Source organism: Mobula hypostoma, chromosome 1, assembly GCF_963921235.1.
Source record: "Mobula hypostoma chromosome 1, sMobHyp1.1, whole genome shotgun sequence".
Lineage (NCBI taxonomy): Eukaryota > Metazoa > Chordata > Chondrichthyes > Myliobatiformes > Myliobatidae > Mobula > Mobula hypostoma.
Window position 1 is genome coordinate 148907260 of NC_086097.1, and position 25856 is coordinate 148933115.

Here is a 25856-nt window from a genome sequence, read left to right on the forward strand (position 1 = left end):
ACGCAGCAGGCCAGGCAGCATCTCTAGGAAGAGGTACAGTCGACGTTTCGGGCCGAGACCCTTCGTCAGGACTAACTGAAAGAATAAGAGAATTGGGAGGGGGAGGGGGAGATCCAAAATGATAGGAGAAGACAGGAGGGGGAGGGATGGAGCCAAGAGCTGGACAGGTGATTGGCAAAACACTGCCATGTTCATGCAGCGTACCTGATGGCATGAACATTGACTTCTGTAACTTCTGCTAATGCCTCACCTCCCCCTTGTACCCCATCCGTTATTTATTTATATACACACATTCTTTCTCTATCTCTACTTTTTCTCCCTCTGTCCCTCTCACTATAGCCCTTCCCATCCTCTGGGTTCCCCCCCCCCCTTTTCCTTCTCCCTGGGCCTCCTGTCCCATGATCCTGTCATACCCCTTTTGCCAGTTGGTGTTGATATAAGACATAGGAGCAGAATTAAGCCATTTGCCTCATCAAGTCTACTCTGCCATTCAATCATAGCTAATTTATTATCTCTCTCAATGCCATTCTCCTGGCCTTCTCCCTATATCCTTTGATGCCCTTTATTAATCAAGAACCTCTGCTTTAAATATACTCAATGACTTGGCCTCCACAGTTGTTTGTAGCAATTAATTCCACAGATTCACCACCCTCTGGAAAAAGTTCCTCCTCATCTCTTCTAAATGGACGTCCATCTATTCTGAGGCTATACTCTCTTGTCCTAGACTCTCCCACTAATGGAAACATCTTCACATCAGCTCTATTTAGGTCTTTCAATATTCAATGGGTTTCAACTTGTTCTTCTAAACTCCAGTAAGTACAGGCCTTACGCCATCAAATGTCCTGTTCATTCCTGTAGGCTTCCTCTGGATCCTCTTCAATGCAACCATATCTTTTAGATTTAGGGCCCAGAGCTGCTTGCAATAGTCCAAACGTGGCCTGACAATGTCTTATAAAGGCTTTGTATTACATCCTTGCTTTTATAGGAGAGGTGATTGATAAGTTTGTCGCCTAAGGTAGAAGGAGTCAGTTTTAGAAAACCTAGCACATTTATTTTTCAACATAGTCCCCCCCTACATTTACACAGTCCAGCGGTCGTGGAGCATTTGGATCCCTTCTTTGCAGAAGTCGGCGTCTTGGATCTCCAGAAAGTGGTCCTCAGCAGAGGTGATAGATAAGTTTATGGCCTAAGATAGAAGGAGATGTGTTATTAACTTCAAACTTTCTGCTTAATCACTCAGAGTTGAACTGCACGTGCATGTAACCAGAGCTTTATAACTCATCTTCTACCTTAGGCCACGAACTTATCAATTACCCCTGCTGTGGACCACTTTCTGGAGGTCCAAGACTACTTGTATCTTTTATTGGCCAATATAATTTCTGCTGCCTCAGTTGGTAAAGAACCCCTATTAGCTTTAGCTACTCCTTTCCTTTTTACACATCTCGAACATTTATTGCCTAGTCGACGTTTGTTTCCTGCTACCATAATCTCATTGTTTTGTTTATCAATGCCTTGGACAATGTCCACTGAATTGTGAAAAACCAAAAGCTTATGGTTCAAGTGTTTTATTATGGAAAGGCTGTCTTTTCCTTTGTTTAAAAAAATGTACTATAATTAACTTATTTTGATGGCGACAACTGAGCCACTTTTCCTGCAGGATATTTTTGGCTTTGTTTGCTGATATCTCTGATATATTTTGGGCACCACTGTAGCGTAACAGCACGACACTATTACAGCTTGGGCTTTCCAGATTGCAGAGTTCAATTCTGGCACCGTTCTGTAAGGAATTTCTGTACATCCTCACCATAGAATGAGTAGGTTTTCACTAGGTGATCCAGTTTCCTCCCACAGTCCAAAGATGTACAGGGTAGGTCATCTTAAAATTCTAAGAAGGTTTTGCTAAATTGTGGTAGGAGTTGTGTGTAAAATTAAAGATTATGGCCACATAAATACAGCAATCACTAAAGCTAGAATATACAGTAAATACCTAAAATAATGAAAATGGCAGCCATTTTCTTATGGTATCGAAATAGAAATGGGTGGATAAATTTTTTTTGATTTTATTTTTATTTGGATAAGGAATTCACAATTATCATGTACTTTTTTCACACATATAACCTTTTCCATTTTTTTATATGTATAAAACTACAATTATTTATACATTCTTAAGTACACATTGAGATGATATAAAAGGAAAATAAACATTTAAATAGATAATTATGTACTTTGGTAAATCTAACCTATTAGGCTAAGTAATGAAATTAGTTGTTAAGAAAAATGGTAATAATAGTTTCCATACAACCCTTCTGGACCATTTCCACTGGTCCAAAATGTTGCATACAAGCCTATATACCAACCATTGTAGGTGTTTATATCCCAATTTGTTCGTGCTTGTTCCTGCCCGCAGACATAATTATCTAATCCCTATGTACTTACTTAGTTAATTTTTTCATTTTTTTTTTATCCCTTTCCCAAATCTTTCCCTTTACTTGTGTTAATTCTCTATTTTCCAAAAAAAAACAACAACAAACATTTAGACTAGGGGTGCTTACGTTAGCAATATTACTGTGTTGATGAGAAGAGCAATATAAATCATTAGGAGAGTCATCTAAACTCTGCTCGCATTGGGGTTATATATTCAATCCATTTATTCCAGATTTGATAAAATGTTTCTTTTTGAGTTCTCAGGGAGTAGGTCAACTTTTCCATTTTAAATATTTCCAAGATAATTTCGTACCGATCTTCTAATGTAGGTGGTATTGGATTTAGCCATTTTCTAGTGATTGATTTCTTACTTGCCGCTAAGAGGGCCTGCAGCAACTTTATATCTTCCTTCTGTTCAAGGAACAATACATGCCCCAAATAGAGCGTCTCAAAGTTCAGAGGTATCTGGGACCTAAGTACCTTAACTAATGTTCTATGAATACCTTCCCAAAATAGACTTAATTTAGGGCAATCGCAGAAAATATGAAAATGATTTGCCTCCTTGGAGCCGCACCTTCTCCAACACATCACATTTGTATCTTTATATTTTTCCTGATATGGGGTCTTGAAGTATCTTATAATGTTTTTCCAACAATGTTCTCTCCAAGTCAAAGAATTAGTCGAGGACCATTGAAAGCTGCAGATTGTCCCCCAAGCCTCCTCTGAAAGTACCAACCCCGCTTCTTTCTCCCACTTCTCTTTAATATACAGTGTATTTACATTTTTAGCATGGGAGAGTGCATTATATAGGCGAGAAACTGATTTACTAGGTATTGAACTGCAAGCCGAATTCAGAATCTTGAAAAATTCTAATTCTACTGTTGATAGGTCTGTATATCTACAACTCTGGTTAACATAGTTCCGTATTTGAAGGTACCTAAAAAAGTCATTATGTTCTAGGCCATGTTTGTCCTGCAGGATTTGGAAACTTTGTAATACTCTTTTATCTATAAATGAGAGGTAGGTTGTAAGACCTTTCTTTATCCATAGCTCAAATCTTTTATCTCCTCTGTTGGGAAGGAATTCGGTATCATATGCACACCATCTAAAGAGTTTTAACATGTTATTAATTCCACATGAATTAACCACCTTCTGCCATACTTTTAATGTAAGATTTATCCAAGCATTATTAAATTTTTCCAACTGGGCCATCAATCCTTTGTCAGCTATTGAGGCCTGAAGAGGAAAACTGTCAACTAATCCAAATTCTATTTCCTTCCATCTAGCCTTATATTCCCTATTACACCAATATAACAGAGGGGTTATCTGTGAGGCATAAAAATAATTTCTCAGGCAAGGAAGACCATACCTCCTCCTTCCTTCCCGAACTGTAAGGAATCGAATATCGAACTATATCGAATTCTAGGTTTCCTTCCTTGCCAAATGAACCGGGAAATCCATTTGTCCCATTCCCTGAATTGATTATCATCCACCTCCACTGATAAAGTACGGAAAAGATATAATAACCGAGGAAGAATATTCATTTTTATAGTATTTATCCTTGAATTTAAACTTAAAAAGGGGATAAGATTCCATCTATGCATATCTGCTTTTATCTCTGAGATTAATGGCCCATAATTTACCTGTGACAGTGTTGAAAGATCCTTCGGCAGGGTTATTCCTAAATATTTTAATGATTTAGCTTCCCACTTAAGATCGTATGTATCCTGCAATTTTTTGGATGGTGTATAATTTAGGGACATAACCTGCGTTTTCTTTACATTTATTTTATAACCTGATATTTTCCCAAAGTCATCCAACAGTGTAAACAATCCTATAAATGATTTTTCTGGTTCACTCAGATAGACCAAAACATCATCTGCGAATAACGCCACTTTCTGTTCAATCCCTGCCACCTTGATACCTTTTACGATTTCGCTCTGTCTTATTAGTTGGGCAAGTGGTTCAATATATAGCGCAAAAAGGAGAGGAGAAATTGGGCATCCCTGTCTAGTGCCTGTCTCTAAAATGAAGGAGTCAGAGAGGTCCCCATTTATCTTAATTCGGGCTGTAGGGCTGTCATATAGAGTCTGAATTACTTTAATAAACCTTTCTTGAAAGCCGAATCTTCCTAACACTCTGTATAGGAATGCCCAACTAACCGAATCAAAAGCTTTCTCAGCGTCCAATCCTACTACCATTGTCTCTGTCTCGTTCTTATTAACCTGTTCTAATATGTGCAGAGTTCTCCTTATGTTGTCCTGTGTTTGTCTTTGTTGAATAAATCCAGTCTGGTCTAAATGGATTAGGCCAGGTAAAAGCTTTTCCAATCTGCGCGCTAATATAGATGTAAATAGTTTGTAATCTAAATTAAGAACACTAATTGGCCGATAATTGCCACATTCTAGTTTATCTTTACCCTCTTTAGGAATAACTGAAATAATCGCTTCTCTCCAGGAAGGTGGAGTTTCTCCTCTCTGCAAGATCCAATTAGAGGTGTTAAGTAGTAATGGGGCTAACTGTGTCTTCAGGGACTTGTACCACTCTGAGGTAAACCCATCAGAACCTGGGGACTTTCCAGCCTTTAACCTAGAGATGGCCACGTTCAGTTCTTTGACAGTTACTGGTTCAAATAAACTTTCATTTTGTAAATCTGTAAGTTTAGGTAGATCTAAAAAATTCAATACACTGTCTATATAGGGCTCATTGGGGGCCCGGGGTTGGGAGTACAGCTCTCGATAATATGTTTCAAAACTCTCTTGAATTTTCCCTATTGTACTCTCCACAAGCTTTGTCTTTGGATTCTTTATTTTATGAATTGTATTGTCTGCTTGTTGTTTTCGTAATTTATATGCTAATAATCTAGCTGATTTACCTCCTACTTCATAATTCTTTTGTCTCAGGTAAAGAAAATTTCTTTGAGTTTCCAACGTATAAATATCATCAATTTCACTTTGCAATTTCCTAATTTCCTGTTTTCGATTTGAATTACTTTTGTTGCTATCTACAACTTGAAGTTGTTTTAATTTTCCTTGAAGGCCTGCTAATTTTTGTGCATTGATTTTTTTCATGTGAGTAGTAATGGAAATAATTTTCCCTCTCAGTACAGCTTTCAATGTATCCCATAAAATCACTGGTGATGTTTCTCCCGTGTCATTAAGGTCTAGATATTCTTTGATTTCTCCCCTTAATCTCTCCATTACTTTTGGGTTATTGAGTATATGTGAGTTTAGCCTCCATAGTGTTTTCCTCATTTTCCTTTCCAGGATTAGAGACATAGAGACTGGGCTATGATCCGACAGATCAATTGTTGCAATATTACAGTTTTTTATCCTGAGTCTATCTGTATTAAAGATAAAGAAATAGTCTATCCTTGAATAGGCTGAATGAGGGAAAGAGTAATATGTATAATCTTTACTAGTAGGGTGTAATTCCCTCCAGACATCTATAATTCCCAACTCCTCCATCAATGAATTCACTTTCCGAGTCAGAGGTTTATTCTGAGTAACTATTCTTGAAGAATCTAATATAGGATTTAATCTAATATTAAAATTCCCTCCACAAATTACTACCCCTCGAGAACTGACCATTAAGTCAAAAATGTGTCTATAAAATGACCATTCACTACCTGGAGGAGCATAAACATTCAGCAATGTTATTTCTGTACCTTCTATTCTTCCTGTGATTTTTACAAACCGTCCTTCTTTGTCTCTAGTCTCTGAAATATGTTCATAATTAAGAGTACTTGATATTAAAGTAGCTACCCCTCTTTTGTGACTCAATTTATATGATGAATAAAATATATGCTTAAAGCCCATTCTTTTTTATTTTCCATGTTCAGATTGGCTCATATGTGTTTCCTGGAGGAAAGCTATTTGTGCCCTCTCTTTTTTCAATTTAGACATAATCTTATTTCTTTTAATTGGATTCAAAACCCCATTAACATTATAGGAAATTATTTTTACCAATTCAGTTTGCATTTTTCTCTAGTAGAAAAAAAGCACTCTCCTTTTCTAACCAAACAGTAAGCAATCCCTTCTCAACAGTAAACCAAGACATATAACCACACCCTAGACATTTCTGAACGTATAACATTTGAAAATTTTTCCCGACTTCCCACAGTGAGGCCTGAGCACCGACCCACCTCAGTTCAGAGGGATAACCTCTATCTTCACCCTGTGTTAGAGGGCCCTCAGCAGTTTGAATAATCATAGAGAATTTTCTCCTATTTATGTCTCGACCATATTGCTATCATTCAAGTTATTCTGCCTAGTTTATTTTCAGTTACCAGTTTTCATTTTACTTTTAAGTCCGATTTACTCTTTTCAGTCATTTCTCTTAATTAATCTGTATTCTCTGTACATTCGGGTCTGAATATTTGCAGCTTTTCCTTGTAATTTGACACTCTGGTTCGAGTGGAGCGTCCTCGCCCTACTAACTGCCACAACTTCTGCCGAATCCTCTCCAGTAGCGACTCCGGTTGGGTGATAACTTTAATAGGTAGTCCCCGGTCCGCCAGGTCCAACGTTGCCTCCTCCACCGTAGCGTAAGTTTTTGTCCCTTCATTGTAAAAGACTCTCAGCCGAGCTGGATACAGGGTCTGGAATCTGATGTTGTTTTCCTTCAGGACTCTCCGTGTTTCCGTATATTCCTTCCGTCTGGCAAGAATCCCCGGTGCATAGTCGTGGTCTAAACTGATTTTGCAGTTGTTCCACATGAAACCTTTCTTTTGCCATGCTCTTTTAAGCACCTCTTCCTTCGTTCTGTAACTGAGAAATCTGATCAGAATCGATCTGGGCTGGGCGCCTGCCGGAGGCTATGGTGCCAACGTGCGGTGAGCCCTTTCTATCTGTAGGTCTTTTGCGGCCGGTATATCAAGGTTCTCTCTAAGCAGCTTCTCCACGAAGGGAATCATCAATCCGGGTTTACCTTCGGTTCCTTCGGGAACTCCGTAGATCCTCACATTTTCCCTTCTCGAGCGGCCTTCTTGATCTATTAGTTTCCACTGGAGCTGGTTTTGTAGCTTCAGCATTTCTGCTATCACTTCCTCGGCGTTTTGTAGCTTCTCTTCAATTCCAACAATCCTCGCTTCGGCTTCATCTATCCGCGAGTTAGTTTTTACTATTTCTCCTTTAATATCTTCCAGCTGTTTGCTGTTATCTTGTCGGAACTCGCGAATCTCTCCGAGAATCAAAGACAGAGTCACCGATTCCCCCTCATTATCTCCGTCCTGGCTTGCCGTGGGAGAGCTAGGCCCTTCGCCTTGCTGTATCTCTTTATGTTTATCAGCCTTCAAAGCGGACTTTTTATTCTTGTTCTTAGACATCATCCTTGCCCCTTTTATTAATATAGTTATGCAATATTAAGTATTTGTCTAAATTCGATTTTGGGGCAGCTTACCTTCTTTTTTGTCGAGAGACCTTTTCCTTACGCCGCCATTCCCTTGATGACCCGGAAGTCGAGCATAGATAAATTTTTTTATGGGAACAGCACAAGAAGTTATTAAAACGAGTGTAAACCAATGAGTTATCGTGTAAAAATTCAGCTTTTCCTTGCAGAAATTAAAGATGGAGCAAGATGCAATCATTGAGGAGTACGGCTATTGTATAATGGATGGGCATCGGGAAAGAATCGCAAACTTCAAAATTGAGCCACCAGGGCTTTTTCGTGGCCGTGGTGATCATCCGAAGATGGGAAAACTGAAGAGAAGGATCATGCCTGAAGATGTCATCATCAATTGTAGTAGGTAAATGGATTATATGATAAATCCAAAAATAAGTTTTTTTTTATAGAGAAACTGCCATATAATTTATACCTTCCTTGTTTCTTTTTCATCTTTCTACCTTGCTTTTTTCAGCCATGAGTCCATGCATTTTTCCTTATGAGCACATATTCTCTTTGTGGTTTAACAATATTTTCAGTATGTTTGGAGTTGAACATTTCTTTCTTATGTTTACAAAGGGAAACATTCAAGTGTACCTTAAATGAAGAAAAATGTAATTATTTTTGCATTCTTTTGGGTTGCAAAGAAAATTTGGATTGGGTGATAAACTGGTTGTTTTGGGTTCGGTAACTTTTTAGGTAGTCAGTGTTTATCAGGAATGGCTTGGTTCCATTTTGGTTTTGTGGCTACTGAGGCCGTGTGAGAACTATAGATAAAGGGAAGTATTGTGATGTTCCTGGTAACAATCCTCAAGAATAATGATCATTTAGGCAAAGAGAATCTACCTTTATTGGTTGATCTAACAACAAGCACATAAATAATACAAAACTAGTTGTCTGTATGCGCACACACACCAGGTGTCTCTGACCCTGAATAATCAAAGAATAGAAAAGGTAATACCTGGGAGTAGGAGTCTGTGCTGTTCCTCTGGGACCAAAGTGCAAAACACACTACATACAATGCATAGTTACAATCCAGTAGTCACAAGATAGCATAAGTCTCTTTGTGGCATTGCCTGAAGATTGACATGAAGTGTGAAGTGCTTGTTTATGTAAGACAATATAATGTTACTCACACTATTAGAATAAAACAATGGGTGGTAGAAATACGCAAAACAGCAGCAATAAAAGATTAAAAGTGACCAGTGCACGAGTAGAGTGTTTCTGAGTTGGAAGTTGAGGAGGTGGCAGGGCATTCAGGCAGTGTACGTTGTGCTAAGTGGCAACAGAGCGTTAAGAAGTCTACCAACCTGGGAGGAGAAGCTTGATCCTGACATAATCTCCACATTTCCAACATGGGGTCATCCATTTTCCCCCAGTGGTTGGTCTCCAGCTTTCACTGATTCTACTCCCACAATCCTCCATCCTCTTCCTATCAGATCACACTGATGTGTTTTGATTTCATTGGCTCAGGCTTGCCTGACTGACCTGTGCCAGCTTTTTACTAGGTCGAACCCATGGCCACAAGCAATATTATGCTCATCCCCAGATATGTGCCTCAGATAACTTTGTTTTCTGAATCAAACCATTTCAAAGCAAGTTAACCAGGTCAGCCAATTACTAGGCTCAAGATACTTCAGGTCACAGATTGGTCCTTCCACAGTACATAACTGAACAGTTTCTTTGGAAATGATCTCAAGTTTAGCAGATTATTAACAGGAAATTCATTGTGTCCACATCTAGCTGCTCTAATCAAGCCAGTACTGTACAGGAATCCATTTACAAAATGGCAACTGCAAGAACAGACTTACAATGTGGCTGTCTCCATTCCTTTGAAAGAATGGCAAGAGCAAAGACATTTAGTTTACCAACTTCCACACTCCTTAACTCATTCATTCAATTTTGCTGATTTGAAGATTGTGATTCTTCCTGGCCAACACTGAAATGCTTCTGTTTCAGTTGTGCTCCAACTGCATAGCCTCAATATTCTTCAGACCTTCCTGATGTTCCTTCTCCATTTGTGTGGGAAAATACCAAGAAGTTGATGGGAATGTCAAGTTTCTTCTTTTGAGCACATCCTTGAATCTCTTCCCGTGCCTGCTTGATAATCCTTCCCAATGATAGCTCAAAATAGTTAGTTACAATAATATAAGCACTGAGCAAGCAAGCAACATGGTCTAACCAGTGTAGCCAACTGAGTGCAACTAGGGCCTAGATGTACTTTGATAATAATTTCAAAGTTAATTATTATCAAAGTGCATATATGTCACCATGTACAACCCTGAGATTTACTTTCTGTGACACACTCAGTAAGTCTACAGAATAATGACCGTAACGGAATCAATGAAAGACCATCCAACGTGGTCATTCAACCAGAGTGCAGAAGACAAACTGTGCAAATACAAAAAGAAAGAAATAATAAATAAATAACGTCAAGAACTTGTGTCCTTGAAAGTGAGTCCATTTATTGTGGGAACATTTCAATGATTGGGCGAGTGAAGTTACCCGCTTTGGTTTAAGAGACTAAAGGTTGAAGGGTGGAAACGGGGCTCCATGAGTTGAATGGGAGTGTGACAAACATTACACTGAAGTTGCTGAACCTGGTGGTGAAAGTCCTGGGGCTCCTGTACCACCTTCCTGATGGCAGCAATGAGCAGGAAGCATGTCCTTGGAAATGGGGGTCCCTGATGATAGATGCTGCTTTCTGACAACAGCATTTCATGTAGATGTGCTCAGTGGCTGGGAGGGCTTTACCTGTGATGGGCTAGGCCATATCCACTACTTTGCGTGGGATTTGCTGTTCAAGGGCATTGGTGTTTCCATACCAGATAGTGATGCAGCCAGTTGATATACCCTTCACTATATATCTATAGAAGTTTATCAAAATCATTATGAATCTCTGCAGACTCCTAGGGAAGCAGAGGTGCTGATGTATTTTTTCCTGTAATTGTTTATGTGCTGGCCCTAGGGCAGGTCCTCTGAAATAATAATACCAAGGAATTCAAAGTTGCTGACCCTTTCCACCTCTGTTCCTCCAATGAGAACTGGCTCATGGACCTCTGGTTTTCTTCTTCTGAAGTTAATAACCAGCTCTTTGGTCTTGCTGACATTGAATAAGGTTTTGTTATGCACCACTCAGCCAGATTTTCAATCTCCCTCTTGTATGCTAATGCATCACCACCCTTTGATTCGGCCTATGACAGTGATGTATCGGTAAACTTGAATATGGTTTGGAGCTGAGCTTAGCCACACAAATAGTGAGCAGAGCAGGGGGCTGAACACAAGCGTTGTGGTGCACATGTGCTGATGGAGATAGTGGAGAGATGTTGTTGCCAATCTGAACTGACTAAGGTTACAAGTGAGGAACTAGAGGATCCAATTACAAATGAGGTATTGAGTCCAAGGTCTTAAAGTTTATTTAAACGCAAACAACAGGAATTCTGCAGACGCTGGAAATTCAAGCAACACACATAAAAGTTGCTGGTGAATGCAGCAGGCCAGGCAGCATCTCTAGGAAGGGTCTCGGCCTGAAACGTCGACTGCACCTCTTCCTAGAGATGCTGCCTGGCCTGCTGCATTCACCAGCAACTTTTATGTGTGTTTCTTAAAGTTTATTGATTAGCTTTTGGGGGTTGATGCTGTGCTGTAGCTGATAAAGGGCATCCTGATGTATGTATGCATCTTTGTTGTCCAACACGCTCAGGACCGTGATGCCAAACCAACAGGTATTCTGGACTATTGGATGGTATTTCCTATTGCTACCCAACACAAAATTCCAATAATTTAATTTATTTTTGAATGCCTCATTGAATTATGATAAATTTTCCAATGAATTAGCAATGTGGGAAAGAAGTGCAGGAACCAGGACCCTGATGAGTTGAAAGGGGTGTGACAAAACATCACCATTGAACTAGTCGCCAGGCCCTCAAATTTCCAAATAATCAATCCGTGGATTAATTTTAATGTACCAGGAATGAGGCCTCGTAGTGAAAACTGTTACTGATTTTATTATCCAAACCTGGAATTTGGGGGATTTTTCAGACAGCATTTTTTCAATGTCTTTCTCACTGTCTTCTGCAGATTTTCCAGGTCTCTGAAAAGTAACTGATAGCAGGCATCATTGGTGTCAAATAGGCCATGATTTCTCTGCCCTGTATGAGGTCCTGAACTTTAAATCCCCTCCTTAATCAATTAAAGAGCACAAAGCACTTTGTAGGCAGTTGTGACTTTCATCATCTGTTGTGACTTTCATGGGTCTTGTGACGAGAATACACATAAATTAAGATGTTTGCTGGCCTGGGCTAGCAACAGTGGCATCAGTAGTTGGTCTGCCACCTGTCCTCAGGGGAAGGAGAGATAAGGAACAATGAAGCAGCATCTGGAGATGTGTAATGAAGGGACGGGAGAGAAAGCTGTCTAGAGCGGCTCCCCCTTTGAACCCTGAACTGTTTGAAGTGACGGACAGGCGATCTGGAGATGTGTAATGAAGGGACGGGAGAGAGAGCTGTCTGGAGCGGCTCCCCCTTTGAACCCTGAACTGTTTGAAGTGATGGACAGGCGATACCCCAGCAGGGGGATAAAAAGGGACAGGTTCGCTAAGGCAGGACACATGACACCCGAGGTAACGAGACCCTGGAAGCGGTGCGCCTCTCACGAGTCGGTGGGAAGTATCGGACCTTAAACGCACAGCGTGGAAAGGTACGATCAGCGGGAACCCGGTGTGTGTCCACCCTCGCTTGGGTGCCGGGTTCACTGCAGAGGATCAACCGCATCTGGAGGAGGGGTCACAGTCGGTGACCTCGGGTGACATCACAAAGGACCCGCCCAAAAGCTGCTTGTGAGCAATATCGCCGGTCTGTGAGTGGAAGCCGTTTCTGAATGATCAGTCGTTCTCGTTCTCTCTCTCTCTCTCTCCCCCCACGTTGTCCATCGCCATGGCAACGATTACTGCGAACTGAACTAAATTGGACTGAACTTTTGTGTCACTTTGAAATTGGTCATTTACCCCGAGACAACGATAGAGCTTGATTGATGTTGTTATCTTAATTCTGTGCACGTGTGTTTATTATTGCTGAACTGTTGCATTTATTATCCTTTCGATTACTGTGTTGCTTGTTTCTTTAATAAAACTTTCTTGGTTCTAGTAATCCAGACTCCAACTGAGTGATCCATTTCTGCTGGTTTGGCAACCCAGTTACGGGGTACGTAACAGTCTGTAGAAATGTGAAATGGTTCCCTCCACTTGCCCTGCATTTCTAGGGTCTTGATTTTAAGGATTTGATGCTGAAGTTTTATAAGTCTGTCTGGAGTTAGCGTATTGTCAGCAGTTTTTGGCCCCTTATCTAAGAAACAATGTGCTACCATTGGAGAGGATACAAAGATGGTTCATAAAAATTATTTTGGGAATGAAAGAGTTAACTTAGTGTTTGGCTCTGGACCTGTATTCTCTGGAATTTAGAAGAATGAGGGGTGGATCTTATTGAAACATCTTGAATATTGAAAGCCACTGGTTAGCTTAACCTGGATTGTTCCTTTAATTTCTTTTCTTTTCCTCCTTTGTATTTACTTTTCAATATCAGCTAGCACACACAATTAGGCAGTTTTGATTGTTTATTTGAAGCACAAAATAATTTAGTACAAGTATGGCCCTTAAGGCATTAGTGAAATAGGCTGGATACATGGAGAAGCAAAGGCACAGATCTGTAATGATTAATTTCCCTAACCTGTTTTCAGTAGGGAAATAAAGTCTGATATGGGCAACTCAGTTAGTATTATTGAATTGGCACTTTAGTATACTATTGTTTTAAAGGAAAGTGTAGTTAAATTGCTTGTTGTTCTGAAGGAAGTGAGGCTAAATTTTGCAGTGGATATTCAGTTTGAAGTGATTAAGTCATTAAATTAAAGCTTTCCTACCACAATTTCATCATTTATGATTCGTATTTAATTTGGAGTAATCTATTTTGTCAAGACATATTACCTATGTTAATTTTATTTTTCTAAATTAAACATTTTACCCAGTGATTCAAAGATCCCAACACCTCCACAAGGTCATCGTTGGAAGGAAGTGCGTTTCGATAATAGAGTAACTTGGCTGGCGTCATGGGTGGAAAATGTCCAGAATCTTAATAAATATATCATGCTCAACCCAAGTTCCAAGCTTAAGGTATGTATTTCCTGGCAATTCCTTTACAAAATTTATTCCATTATCCTTTATTTTAACTTGTTCCTTCTCAACACCAGATTTTTTCTTTCCCAGGAATGATTTGGTACAGACTTTAGGCTTTTGTAACAAACAGTAACATTGACAGTATAAACTAGCCTTAAAATGTCCATTAAAAATATGCAAGTCAAAATGCAAATTCAGCAGTAGTGTTGAAATTCAGACCCCCCCCACTCCGATATCCATTCATCTACCAATCCCACTAAATACTGCGGAGTATTTTGCTGAGACCCCACTGCCCAAAGTACAATTTTGTAGGAAAACTTGTCCCTAAAGTTGATGATATCCTGCATTTTCCCCATACTTGTGCTCCCTCTACCAAGCCCCTAGACCCCATTGCACCACAACTGCACCCACCAGGTCTGTCCTGATGCCTTCTCCAACTTAGTCATAAGTGAATAACATTAACTTTTATAGAATAGACTAGCCAAGATTTATAGTAACCAATTGTCTGTCTTTTATTAAAACTCAAGCTAATCCAAGATTACGTGACTATAAGGTGAATTAGTTTAGTTGTTTCCTTCTTGAGACAGCACCTCCTGTAAATGCCTTGACTCTACCCCCATCCAATTAGATAGTCTTAAATATTGATTTGGGATTCCTACACTTAATTGCCTTTTATTGATCCTTTGTATAAAAATGAGTATTTAGAGATATGCAACACACAAATAATGCTGGTGAACGCAGCAATCCAGGCAGCATCTATAGGAAGAGGTACAGTCGACATTTCGCACCAAGACCCTTCGTCAGGACTAACTGAAAGAAGAGATAGGAAGAGATTTGGGAGGGGGAGAGGGAGATCTGAAATGATAGGAGAAGACAGGATGGGAGGGGTGGATCTAAGAGCTGGAAAGTTGATTGGCAAAAAGGATACCAGGCTGGAGAAGGGAGAGGATCATGGGACAGGAAGGCTGGGGAGAAAGAGAAGGGGGGAGGGAAGTCCGGAGGGTGGACAGCAGGCAAGGAGTTATAGTGAGAGGGACAGAGGGAGAAAAAAGAGGGGGGGAATAAATAAAAAATGTATTTAAAATATATTAAATAAATAAATAAGGGATAGCGTGTGAAGAGGAGGAGGGGCATTAACAGAAGTTAGAGGTCAATATTCATGCCATCAGGTTGGAGGCTACCCAGACGGAATATAAGGTGTTGTTTCTCCAATCTGAGTGTGGCTTCATCTTGACAGTAGAGGCCGTGGATAGACATATCAGAATGAGAATGGGACATGGAATTAAAATGTCTGGCCACTGGGAGATCTTACTTTCTCTGACAGACAGAGCGTAGGTGTTCAGTGAAACAGTCTCCCAGCCTGTGTCAAGTCTCGCAAATATATAGAAGGCCACATCGGGAGCACCGGACGCAGTATATCACCCCAGCTGACTCACAGGTGAAGTGTCGCCTCACCTGGAAGGACTGTCTGGGGCCCTGAATGGTGGTGAGGGGGGAGGTGTAAGGGCGTGTGTAGCACTTGTTCTGCTTACAAGGATAAGGACTGGGAGGGAGATCGGTGGGAAGGGGTGAGGGGGACGAATGGACAAGGGAGTTGCGTAGGGAGCGATCCCTGCAGAAAGGGGGGGGGGAGGAAAGATGTGCTAAGTGGTCGGTTCATTAACTTAGTGACTTCATTAACTTTGCCTCCAACTTTCACCCTGCCCTCAAGTTTACCTGGTCCATTTCTGACACCTCCCTCCCCTTTCTTGATCTTTCTGTCTTTACCCCTGGAGACAGCTTATCTACTGATGTCTACTATAAGCCTACGGACTCTCAAAAGACAATAGATGCAGGAGTAGGCCATTCGGCCCTTCGAGCCAGCACTGCCATTCGCTGTGATCATGGCTGATCATCCACAATCAGTATCCAGTTCCTGCCTTATCCCCATAACCTTTGATTCTGCTATCTTTAAGAGCTCTATCCATCTCTTTTTTTGAAAGCATCCAGGACAGAGCATTCCATATGTCCACCACTCTCTGGGTGAAAAAGTTTTTCCTCAACTCCAGTCTAAATGGCCTACCCCCAATTCTTAAACTGTGGCCTCTGGTTCTGGACTCACCCATCAGCAGGAACGTGCTTCCTGCCTCCAGCGTGTCCAAACCCTTAATTATCTTATCTGTTCAAATAAGATCCCCTCCCAGCCTTCTAAATTCCAGAGTATATAAGCCCAGTCTCTCCAATCTTTCAACATATGACATCCCAGGAATTAACCTTGTGAACCTACGCTGCACTCCCTCAATAGCAAGAATGTCCTTCCTCAAATTTGGAGACCAAAACTGCACATAGTACTCCAGGTGTGGTCTCACCAGGGCCCTGTACAGCTGCAGAAGGACCCCTTTGCTCTTATACTCAATTCCCCTTGTTATGAAGGCCAGCATGCCATTAGCTTTCTTCACTGCCTGCTGTACTTGCATGCTTGCTTTCAGTGACTGATGTACAAGAACACGTAGATCTCGTTGTACTTCCCCTTTTCCTAACGACTCCATTTAGATAATAATCTGTCTTCCCGTTCTTACCACCAACGTGGATAACCTCACATTTATCCACATTAAACTGCTTCTGCCATGCATCTGCCCACTCACCCAGCCTGTCCAAGTCACCCTGCATTCTCATAACATCCTCCTCACATTTCACACTGCCACCCAGCTTTGTCATCGGCAAATTTGCTAATGTTACTTTTAAATCCCTCATCTAAATCATTAATATATATTGTAAACAGCTGCGGTCCCAGCACTGAACCCTGCGATACCCCACTGGTCACCGCCTGCCATTCCGAAAGGGACCCGTTAATTGCTACTCTTTGTTTTCTGTCAGCCAGCCAATTTTCAATCCATGTCAGTACTCTGCCCCCAATACTATGTGCCCTAATTTTGCCCACTAATCTCCTATGTGGGACTTTATCAAAGGCTTTCTGAAAGTCCAGGTACCCTACATCCACTGGCTCTCCCTTGTCCATTTTCATAGTTAAATCCTCAAAAACTTCCAGCGGGTTAGTCAAGCACGACTTCCCCTTCGTAAATTCATGCTGACTCAGACCAATCCTGTTACTACTATCCAGATGTGTCGTAATTTCATCTTTTATAATTGACTCCAGCATCTTTTCCACGACCGACGTCACGCTAACCGGTCTGTAATTCCCTGTTTTCTCTCTTCCTTCCTTCTTGAAGAGAGGGACAACATTAGCCACCCTCCAATCCACAGGAACTGATCCTGAATCTATAGAACATTTGAAAATGATTACCAATGCGTCCACGATTTCTAAAGCCACCTCCTTAAGTACCCTGGGATGCAGATCATCAGGTCCCGGGGACTTATCAGCCTTCAGACCTAACAGCCTATCTAATACCATTTCCTGCCTAATATAAATTTCCTTCAATTCATCCATTACCCTAGGTCCTTTGACCACTATTACATCTGGGAGATTGTTTGTGTCTTCCCTAGTGAAGACAGATCCAAAGTACCTGTTCAACTCGACTGCCATTTCCTTGTTCCCCATAATAAATTCACCCGCTTCTGTCTTCAGGGGCCCAATTTTGGTCTTAACTATTTTTTTTCCTTTTCACGTACCTAAAGAAGCTTTTACTATCCTCTTTTATATTCTTGGCTAGTTTACCTTCGTACATCATTTTTTCTCCACGTATTGCCTTTTTAGTTACCTTCTGTTCTTTAAAAGTTTCCCAATCCTCCGGCTTCCCACTCGTCTTTGCTATGTTATACTTCTTCTCTTTTATTTTTATACTATCCATTACTTCCCTTGTCAACCACAGCCTCCCCTTACTCCCCTTAGGATCATTCTTCCTCTTTGGAATGAATTGATCCTGCACCTTCCGCATTATTCCCAGAAACACTTGCCATTGCTGTTCCACTGTCATTCCTGCTAGGGTATTGTTCCATTGAACCTTGGCCAGCTCCTCCCTCATAGTACCATAGTTCCCTTTGTTCAACTGTAATACTGACACTTCTGAGTTTCCCTTCTCCCTCTCAAATTGTAGATTAAAACTTATCATATTATGGTCACTACCTCCTAATGGCTCCTTTACCCCGAGGTCCCTGATCAAATCCGGTTCATTGCACAACACTAAATCTAGAATTGCGTTCTCTCTGGTAAGCTCCAGTATAAGCTGTTCTAAGAATTCATCTCAGAGGGACTCCACAAACTCCCTTTCCCTCACAGCTACCTGGACTATTCCTCTTCCCACCCTGTCTCTTGCAAAAATGCCATCCCCTTCTCACAATTCCTCCGTCTCTGCTGCATCTGCTCTCAGGATGAGGCTTTTCATTCCAGGACGAAGGAGATGTCCTTTTTTGAAGAAAGGGGCTTCCCTTCCTCCACCATCAACTCTGCTGTCAAACGCATCTCTCCCATTTCAGGCACATCTGCTCTCACCACATCCTCCTGCCACCCCACTAGGAATAGGGTTCCCTTTGTCCTCACCTACCACCCCACCAGCCTCCCAGTCCGACATATAATTCTCCATAACTTCCGCCACCTCCAACGGGATCCCACCACTAAGCACATCTTTTCCTCCTCCTCCCCCCACCCCCCCCCCGGCTTTCCGCAGGGATTGCTCCCTACACGACTTCCTTGTCCATTCGTCCGCCCCCATCCCTTCCCACCAATCTCCCTCCCGGCACTTATCCTTGTAAGCGGAACAAGTGCTACACATGCCCTTACACTTCCTCCATCACCACCATTCAGGGCCCCAGACAGTCCTTCCAGGTGAGGCGACACTTCATCTGTGAGTCGGCTGGGGTGATATACTGCGTCCGGCGCTCCCAGTGCGGCCTTCTGTATATTGGCGAGACCCGACAAAGGCTGGGAGACCGTTTCGCTGAACACCTACACTCTGTCTGCCAGAGAAAGCAAGATCACCCAGCAGCCACACATTTTAATTCCACGTCCCACTCCCATTCTGATATGTCTGTCCACGGCCTCCTCTACTATCAAGATGAAGCCACACTCAGGTTGGAGGAACAACACCTTATATTCTGTCTGGGTAGCCTCCAACCTGATGGTACGAATATCGACTTCTCTAACTTCCATTAATGCCCCTCCTCCCCTTCACACCCCATCCCTTATTTATTTAATATATTCCCCTCCCCGCCTTTTTTTCTCTTTTTTTCTCCCTCTGTCCCTCTCATTATAACTCCTTGCCTGCTGTCCACCCTCCAGGCACCCTTCTCTTTCTCCCCAGGCTTCCTGTCCCATGATCCTCTCCCTTCTCCAGCCTGGTATCCTTCTTACCAATCAACTTTCCAGCTCTTAGATCCACCCCTCCCATCCTGTCTTCTCCTATCATGTCATCTCCCCCTCCCCTTCCCTCTTTCAAATCTCTTACTTTCTCTTCTTTCAGTTAGTCCTGAAGAAGGGTCCCAGCCCGAAACGTCGACTGTACCTCTTCCTAGAGATGCTGCCTGGCCTGCTGCGTTCACCAGCACTTTTTGTGTGTGTTGCTTGAATTTCCAGCATCTGCAGATTTCCTCGTGTCTGTGTATTTAGAGATATGGATGGGTTAGTCAGGGTTAGCTGGTACAGTATCTGCAGGAGGTGCTGTCTCAAAAAGGTGGCATTAATCATCAAGGATCCTACCATTGGTGTTAGGCCCTGTTATTGTAGCTAGCATCAGTCAATGCATATGGAAGCCTGAAGTCCCATACCACCAAGCTGGGGAACCATCAAGTTCTTGAACTGCCTTGCACAGCCCTAACTAACCAATGTAGCACTGTGGACCAACTCTAACACAACAGTGGACCAGTCTCTGATTGTGTCTTTGTTTTTTTTTGGGTTAGGATGCTGTTTTTGCATAACTTTCTCCTCTCTTCATTGTCTTATATAATTTGTTCAGTGTTATCTGTAGTTTACATACCAGTAATGCTGCTGCATGCAAGTTTTCCATTGTATCTACTCGTGCATTTAACAATAAACTTGACTGGAATTGACTTGATGTAATGTATTATGAACAATCAGTTAAGACCATTAAAGAATTCTGTAGTCATTAAGCGCTATTTTACCTATCAATTTCTTTGTGGGGGGGGGAAAGAAAATTGCTGGCACTATAATGAATTTGTTAGACATATTGTGAAAGTTGATATGATCAGTATCGGCAATAGAATTGTTGACGTTTGTTTCTGCTGCTGTGAGAATATAATGTGTCAAATGTTGCCTAGCTCCTGGACAAAATGATCCTTGTGTACAATATTCAATAATGACAATCTTGGGCACTGTCTTTTTCTCCGGGTTTGGAAAGTCAAGAATTGGAGGGCATAAGTTATAGTTAGCAGAATGAGATGTAATAGGAACCTGAGGGGCAACTTTTACACCCAGAGGATGGGTCAGTGTATGGAATGAGCTGCCAGAGGAAGTGGTTGAAGCAGGTACACTAACAGCATGTTAAAGACACCTGGACGAGTTGCATGGACAGGAAAGGGTTTGGAGGTAAACAGCCCAAACTCGGGCAAATGAGACTAGCTTAGATAAGCATCTTGATTGAGGTTGACTATCCAGGCAGAACGGGTTGTTTCAATGCTCTGTGTCTCTAACCTTTGTATAGAGCACATTTCCCTGTCATCAGGAAAGCTGATTTTCCCCAACATCTTTCTGCCCCCACACATTTTTTTCTCCTTCAATTTCATAGCTCTTCTTGACACCAGTTTTGAGTGTCTGGAAGGTTGAAAGAATAGTTGACAGCAGCTGTTTCATTCAAGTAGTTTCTCTGGACAAGACTAATTGACTTGCTCAAAGGTGAGTTTTGTTTTATACTTCCCTTCTATGGAAATTCAGCTTTGTCCACTTTTGGTCCCTCAGGGACATCAAATCCAAGCCTAAAGATCCTTTATCAGTTCCTTCATGCTTTTAGTCTGAAATGACTGATTATAAAGTATTGAGATTAGCCCAAAACAAACATGAGATTGAACCAAGAATTTATGGAATATTGAGTTCCACATTAGCTTTTGAGATGCTAAAGGCCTCTGAATCTTGATCTCAGTTGAAAAGGTGTTATCTCTAGTAAATAATTGATAAGCAGAAATGACATTGTATTGTTTTCTATTGAAATCTACAGGGTGAGAAGGATTTGCAGAAATATGAAATTGCCCGGCGTCTGAAGGACAGAATTGACGCAATCCGACGTCAATATCGTGTAGATTGGAAATCAAGGGAAATGAAATCACGACAGAGAGCAGTGGCACTTTATTTCATTGACAAAGTATAGTATTTTATATTTCTGTTTAGCACATTGAAGTTAAATTAACTCAATGCAGGACATTTTTCCTTTTTAACATTTCCACAGACCATGAATAATTCAGTTGCAGGTATAGCCAGGGAAAAAAGTATTTGTCTTTTAGGGACCTATAGAAAATACTGCATGTAGAGGGAGAGGACACAATTACCAAAAGTACCTTCCCGTATACTTAACAAAAATTGTAAAGGATTTGGACCTAGCACCAAGCCTTGGGGAGCACCACTAGGACCATGGGACTCCAGTCTGAAAAACAACCTTCCACCATGAAGACATGAGAGACAACTGATACTGGAATCTGGATTAACAAACAGTAATCTGGAGGAACACAGTATGTCGTGCAGCATCTGTGGGAGGAAAAAAGTTGATGTTTCGGGTCAAAACCTGCATCATTCCTGAGTTCCTTCAGCTCATGGTTGTTCCAACTTTACACCATCATTCTCTGTGTTCTACCATAAAGCCAATTCTGCATCCAAAAAGCTAGCTGTCCCTGGGTTCCATGCAGTCTCTCTCCATAGCAGCCTACCATGTGAAATCTTATCAAAGGCTTTACTGTTCACCTTAGCATTGACCATCAACATGCCTCTCTCAGAACTTGCTTTCATAGAAACATAGAAAATAGGTGCAGGAGTAGGCCATTCGGCCCTTCGAGCCTGCACCGCCATTTATTATGATCATGGCTGATCATCCAACTCAGAACCCCACCCCAGCCTTCCCTCCATACCCCCTGACCCCCGTAGCCACAACGGCCATATCTAACTCCCTCTTAAATATAGCCAATGAACTGGCCTCAACTGTTTCCTGTGGCAGAGAATTCCACAGATTCACCACTCTCTGTGTGAAGAAGTTTTTCCTAATCTCAGTCCTAAAAGGCTTCCCCTTTATCCTCAAACTGTGGCCCCTCGTTCTGGACTTCCCCAACATCGAGAACAATCTTCCTGCATCTAGCCTGTCCAATCCCTTTAGGATTTTATACGTTTCAATCAGATCCCCCCTCAATCTTCTAAATTCCAACGAGTACAAGCCCAGTTCATCCAGTCTTTCTTCATATGAAAGTCCTGCCATCCCAGGAATCAATCTGGTGAACCTTCTTTGTACTCCCTCTATGGCAAGTATGTCTTTCCTCAGATTAGGGGACCAAAACTGCACACAATACTCCAGGTGTGGTCTCACCAAGGCCTTGTACAACTGCAGTAGTACCTCCCTGCTCCTGTACTCGAATCCTCTTGCTATAAATGCCAGCATACCATTCGCCTTTTTCACCGCCTGCTGTACCTGCACGTCCTTGGTGAATACCAATGAGGCTTATTCATGTAGGATTTCACGTCCCATGGGTTCATACACTAATTACTGATCTCTAAGGAGAGAAAATTCAAAAAAATTGAGGTGCAAAGGGACTTGGGAATCCTTGCAACACACACAAAAATTGCTGGTGAACACAGCAGGCCAGGCAGCATCTATAGGAAGAGGTACAGTTGAAGTTTCGGGCCGAAACCCTTCTTCAGGACTTCCTGAGTCTGCTGCATTCACCAGCAATTTTTATGTGTGTTGCTTGAAATTCCAGCATCTGCAGATTTCCTGGTGTTTACGTTGGGAATCCTTGTGCAGGATTCCCTAAAGGTTAATTTGCAGGTTGAGTCTGGTAAGGAATGCAAATGCAATGTTAGCATTCAGTCCAAGAGGAGTAGAATATAAAAGCAAGGATGTAATACTGAAACTTTAAAAGTGAGGCCTCACTTGGAGTATTGTGAGCAGGTTTGGGCACCCCTTACCTTAGAAAGGATGTGCAGAAACTTGAGAGAGTTCAAAGGAGTTTCATGAAAATGATTCCAGGATTGAATGACTTGTCATATGAGGAGTATTTGATGGCTCTGGGCTGTATTCACTAGAATTCAGAAGAATGAGGGGTGACCTTACTGAAACCTATCGAATGGTGAAAGGCCTTGATAGAGTGAATGTGGAAAGGATGTTTCCCAGATACAGCCTCAGAATTGAGGGGTGTCCCTTTAGAAAGGAGATGAGGAATTTCTTTAGCCAGAGAGTGGTGAATCTGTGGAATTCTTTGCCACAGGCAGCTGTGGAAGCCAAGTCTTTATGTATATTAAAGGCAGAGTTTGATAGATTCTTGATTGGTCAGGGCATGAAGGGATGTGGGGAGAAGGCAGGAGATTAGAGCTGTGAAGAAAATTGAATCAGTCATGATGAAATAATGGAGCAGATACAATGGATCAAGTGGCCCAATTGTACTAAAAATAAACAAACAAAATTACTACTGTTGGATACCTCTTACCCTTAATGTACTTATAGAATGTTTGAGTGCTCAATTTTACCTCCAAGGATATTTCATTGTTTGTGTTTTGCCTCCCAATTCCTTTAGTTCCTCCTTACATCCTCAGTATTCCTCAAAGACTTGCTTGGTTCCAGTTTCTGCATGCCATGTGCTATTTTCTCCCTTCCGATCAAGCCTTCAATATCCCTTATCCAAGGTTAATTTCATCTTTCCAGAACAAGCTGTCCCTAAACTCTTACTTTCAAGAGTCCCACATGTTAGATGTAATTTCTCCATTAAGTATCTTGTCACATGTGTGCCAGTGGTATAATTGTATCAGGACTTTGGAACAAGAGGTTCCAGGTTTGAATCCCACCGGCTCTTTGCACACTTTCCATCCAGGCCGGGTTGAGCACTGAACTGGCAGTTCAGTATTGTAAAACAGACAAATGCTAAAGAAACGGAAAGGTTGCTGCCTGATGCACCAAACAAGGTGCAGGGTGGAACTTTGCGCATCTGGTCACAATCTACTTTATCCAGATGCAATCATGCATTGATATATTGATATCAGCCTTTCCCTCTTTTAGGACTTGAGGACCAACGTTATTTATTTTCATAACTACTTTGAAAGAGTAGAGGATTTGCTTACCTGTAATTCATTCTTTAAAGCTGGTTTATAGCTTGTTCATTGTTCAGCAAAGCTGACAAGACTAGTTTGTAAGTGGCTGAAATGCACATCAGTTTAGTGGTTTCACTATATTTCATTCAAGAAATCCATTGAAAGGGATGCGAAGTTTTGAGCAGTGGCCAATCAGAGATCTGAAGCATGAGAAGACATGGCTCTTTCGGATTTGCCAATTGACTGCATAAGGCATCAACTCGCGGCACTTTGGTATTTTGAGCAAGCAGCCAATCGGAAATCCAAAGTGTGAGAGGACATAGCACACAGGTTTGCCAATTGATTACATAAGTTATCAACTCGCGGTAGTTTGGTGCTTTGACCAGTGGCCAATCAGCAATTTGGATTGATTGGCAAGAATGATTTAAATTAAGGCAGGGGTAAGAGGAGTGGCCAATGTTGGAATGGACAAGTTAGTGGGAATTTTGAGGCTCCAGCATGGAGATACTTGAGTGAGAGATGGCAAAAAAGCTGTTGGAGGGTTTTTTCCCTACTGTTTGTTTGTTGTTCTTCTTTGTATTTGGTCAGGACAGAAGAGATGCCAGGCATGATAGTTGGATGCTCTTCTTGAGGGATTTGGGAAGTCCCTAACGACTACACCCGCAAGAAATGCATCCATTGGCAGTATCCGGCACTCCACGTTAATGAGTTAGGGTTGAAACTCCATGTTCTGGAGGCTGAAACGGTGATGGATAGGATGTATAGAGAGCTAGTTACACCCAAGGGGCAGTACACAGGAAACAGGGTGACAGGAAGGGGAAGGGGGTTAAACTGCCAGTGCAGAGTACCCCTGTGGGCCATTCCCATCAACAACAAGTATACCACTTTGGATACTGTTGGGCAAGATAACCTAGCAGAGGAAAGTCAAAGTGGTCAGCTCTCTGGCACTGTCTGGCTCTGACTCAGAAGGGAAGGGAGACGAAGAGGTGAGTTGTGGTGATAGGGTACTCGTTAGTTCGGGATAGAGAATGGAGGCTCTATGGACGAGAACAAATTCCTGAATGGTTTGTTCCCTCCTGGGTTTCAGTGCTCAGAATATTTCGGATTGAATCCTCAGCATTCTTGGGTGGGAGGGAGAACAGCCAGAGGTTGTGATCCATGTAGTTACTAATGACATAGGAAGGAAGAGTGACGAGGTTCTGCAAAGTGAGTTCAGGAAGTTGGGTGTTAAGTTAAAGTGCAGGACCTCCTGGGTTGTGGTCTCAGGATTGATACCATACCACGTGCTAGTGACGCCAGAAACAGGAATCATACAGTTTAATTTGTGACTAAGGTGTTGGTGTAGGAGTGAGGTCATCAGAATTTTAGATCATTGTGCTCTGTTCTGGAGAAGGTGGGAACCTGTACAGAAGGGACAGTTTGCACCTGAACTGGACAGGGACTAATACCCCAGTGGGAAAGGTTTGCTTGTGCTGCAGTGGGGGTGGGGAGATGGGTTTGTTAAACGAGTTGCATGGGGATGGGATGATGGAGACAGCAGCCAGAGAACTGGAAATGAATACCAATGAATTGATCCACTTGACCCGAAACAGGAGTGTGTGGGTCATGGCAGTCAAAGCTTAATCTGGGTATGGCACCTGCTGATGATGATGGGGATGGGAACTAGAGTGCCAGAGCAGATGGTGGAAAGGTTGTGGAGACAAATGTCGTTAAGAC

The 25856-nt window shown here is 41.9% G+C and overlaps 1 protein-coding gene across 2 annotated transcripts in view; it reads left to right on the top strand.

The window, feature by feature from the left end:
• LOC134351487 (DNA topoisomerase 1-like) overlaps nt 1–25856 on the top strand; it is a 52750-nt gene that overhangs the window by 10897 nt on the left and 15997 nt on the right. For both annotated transcript variants that reach the window (XM_063057703.1, XM_063057711.1), the window contains 3 exons: nt 7983–8170; nt 13825–13969; nt 21076–21219. In XM_063057703.1, the coding sequence (XP_062913773.1) occupies nt 7983–8170; nt 13825–13969; nt 21076–21219 (477 nt within the window). The remainder of the gene's footprint in view (nt 1–7982; nt 8171–13824; nt 13970–21075; nt 21220–25856) is intronic.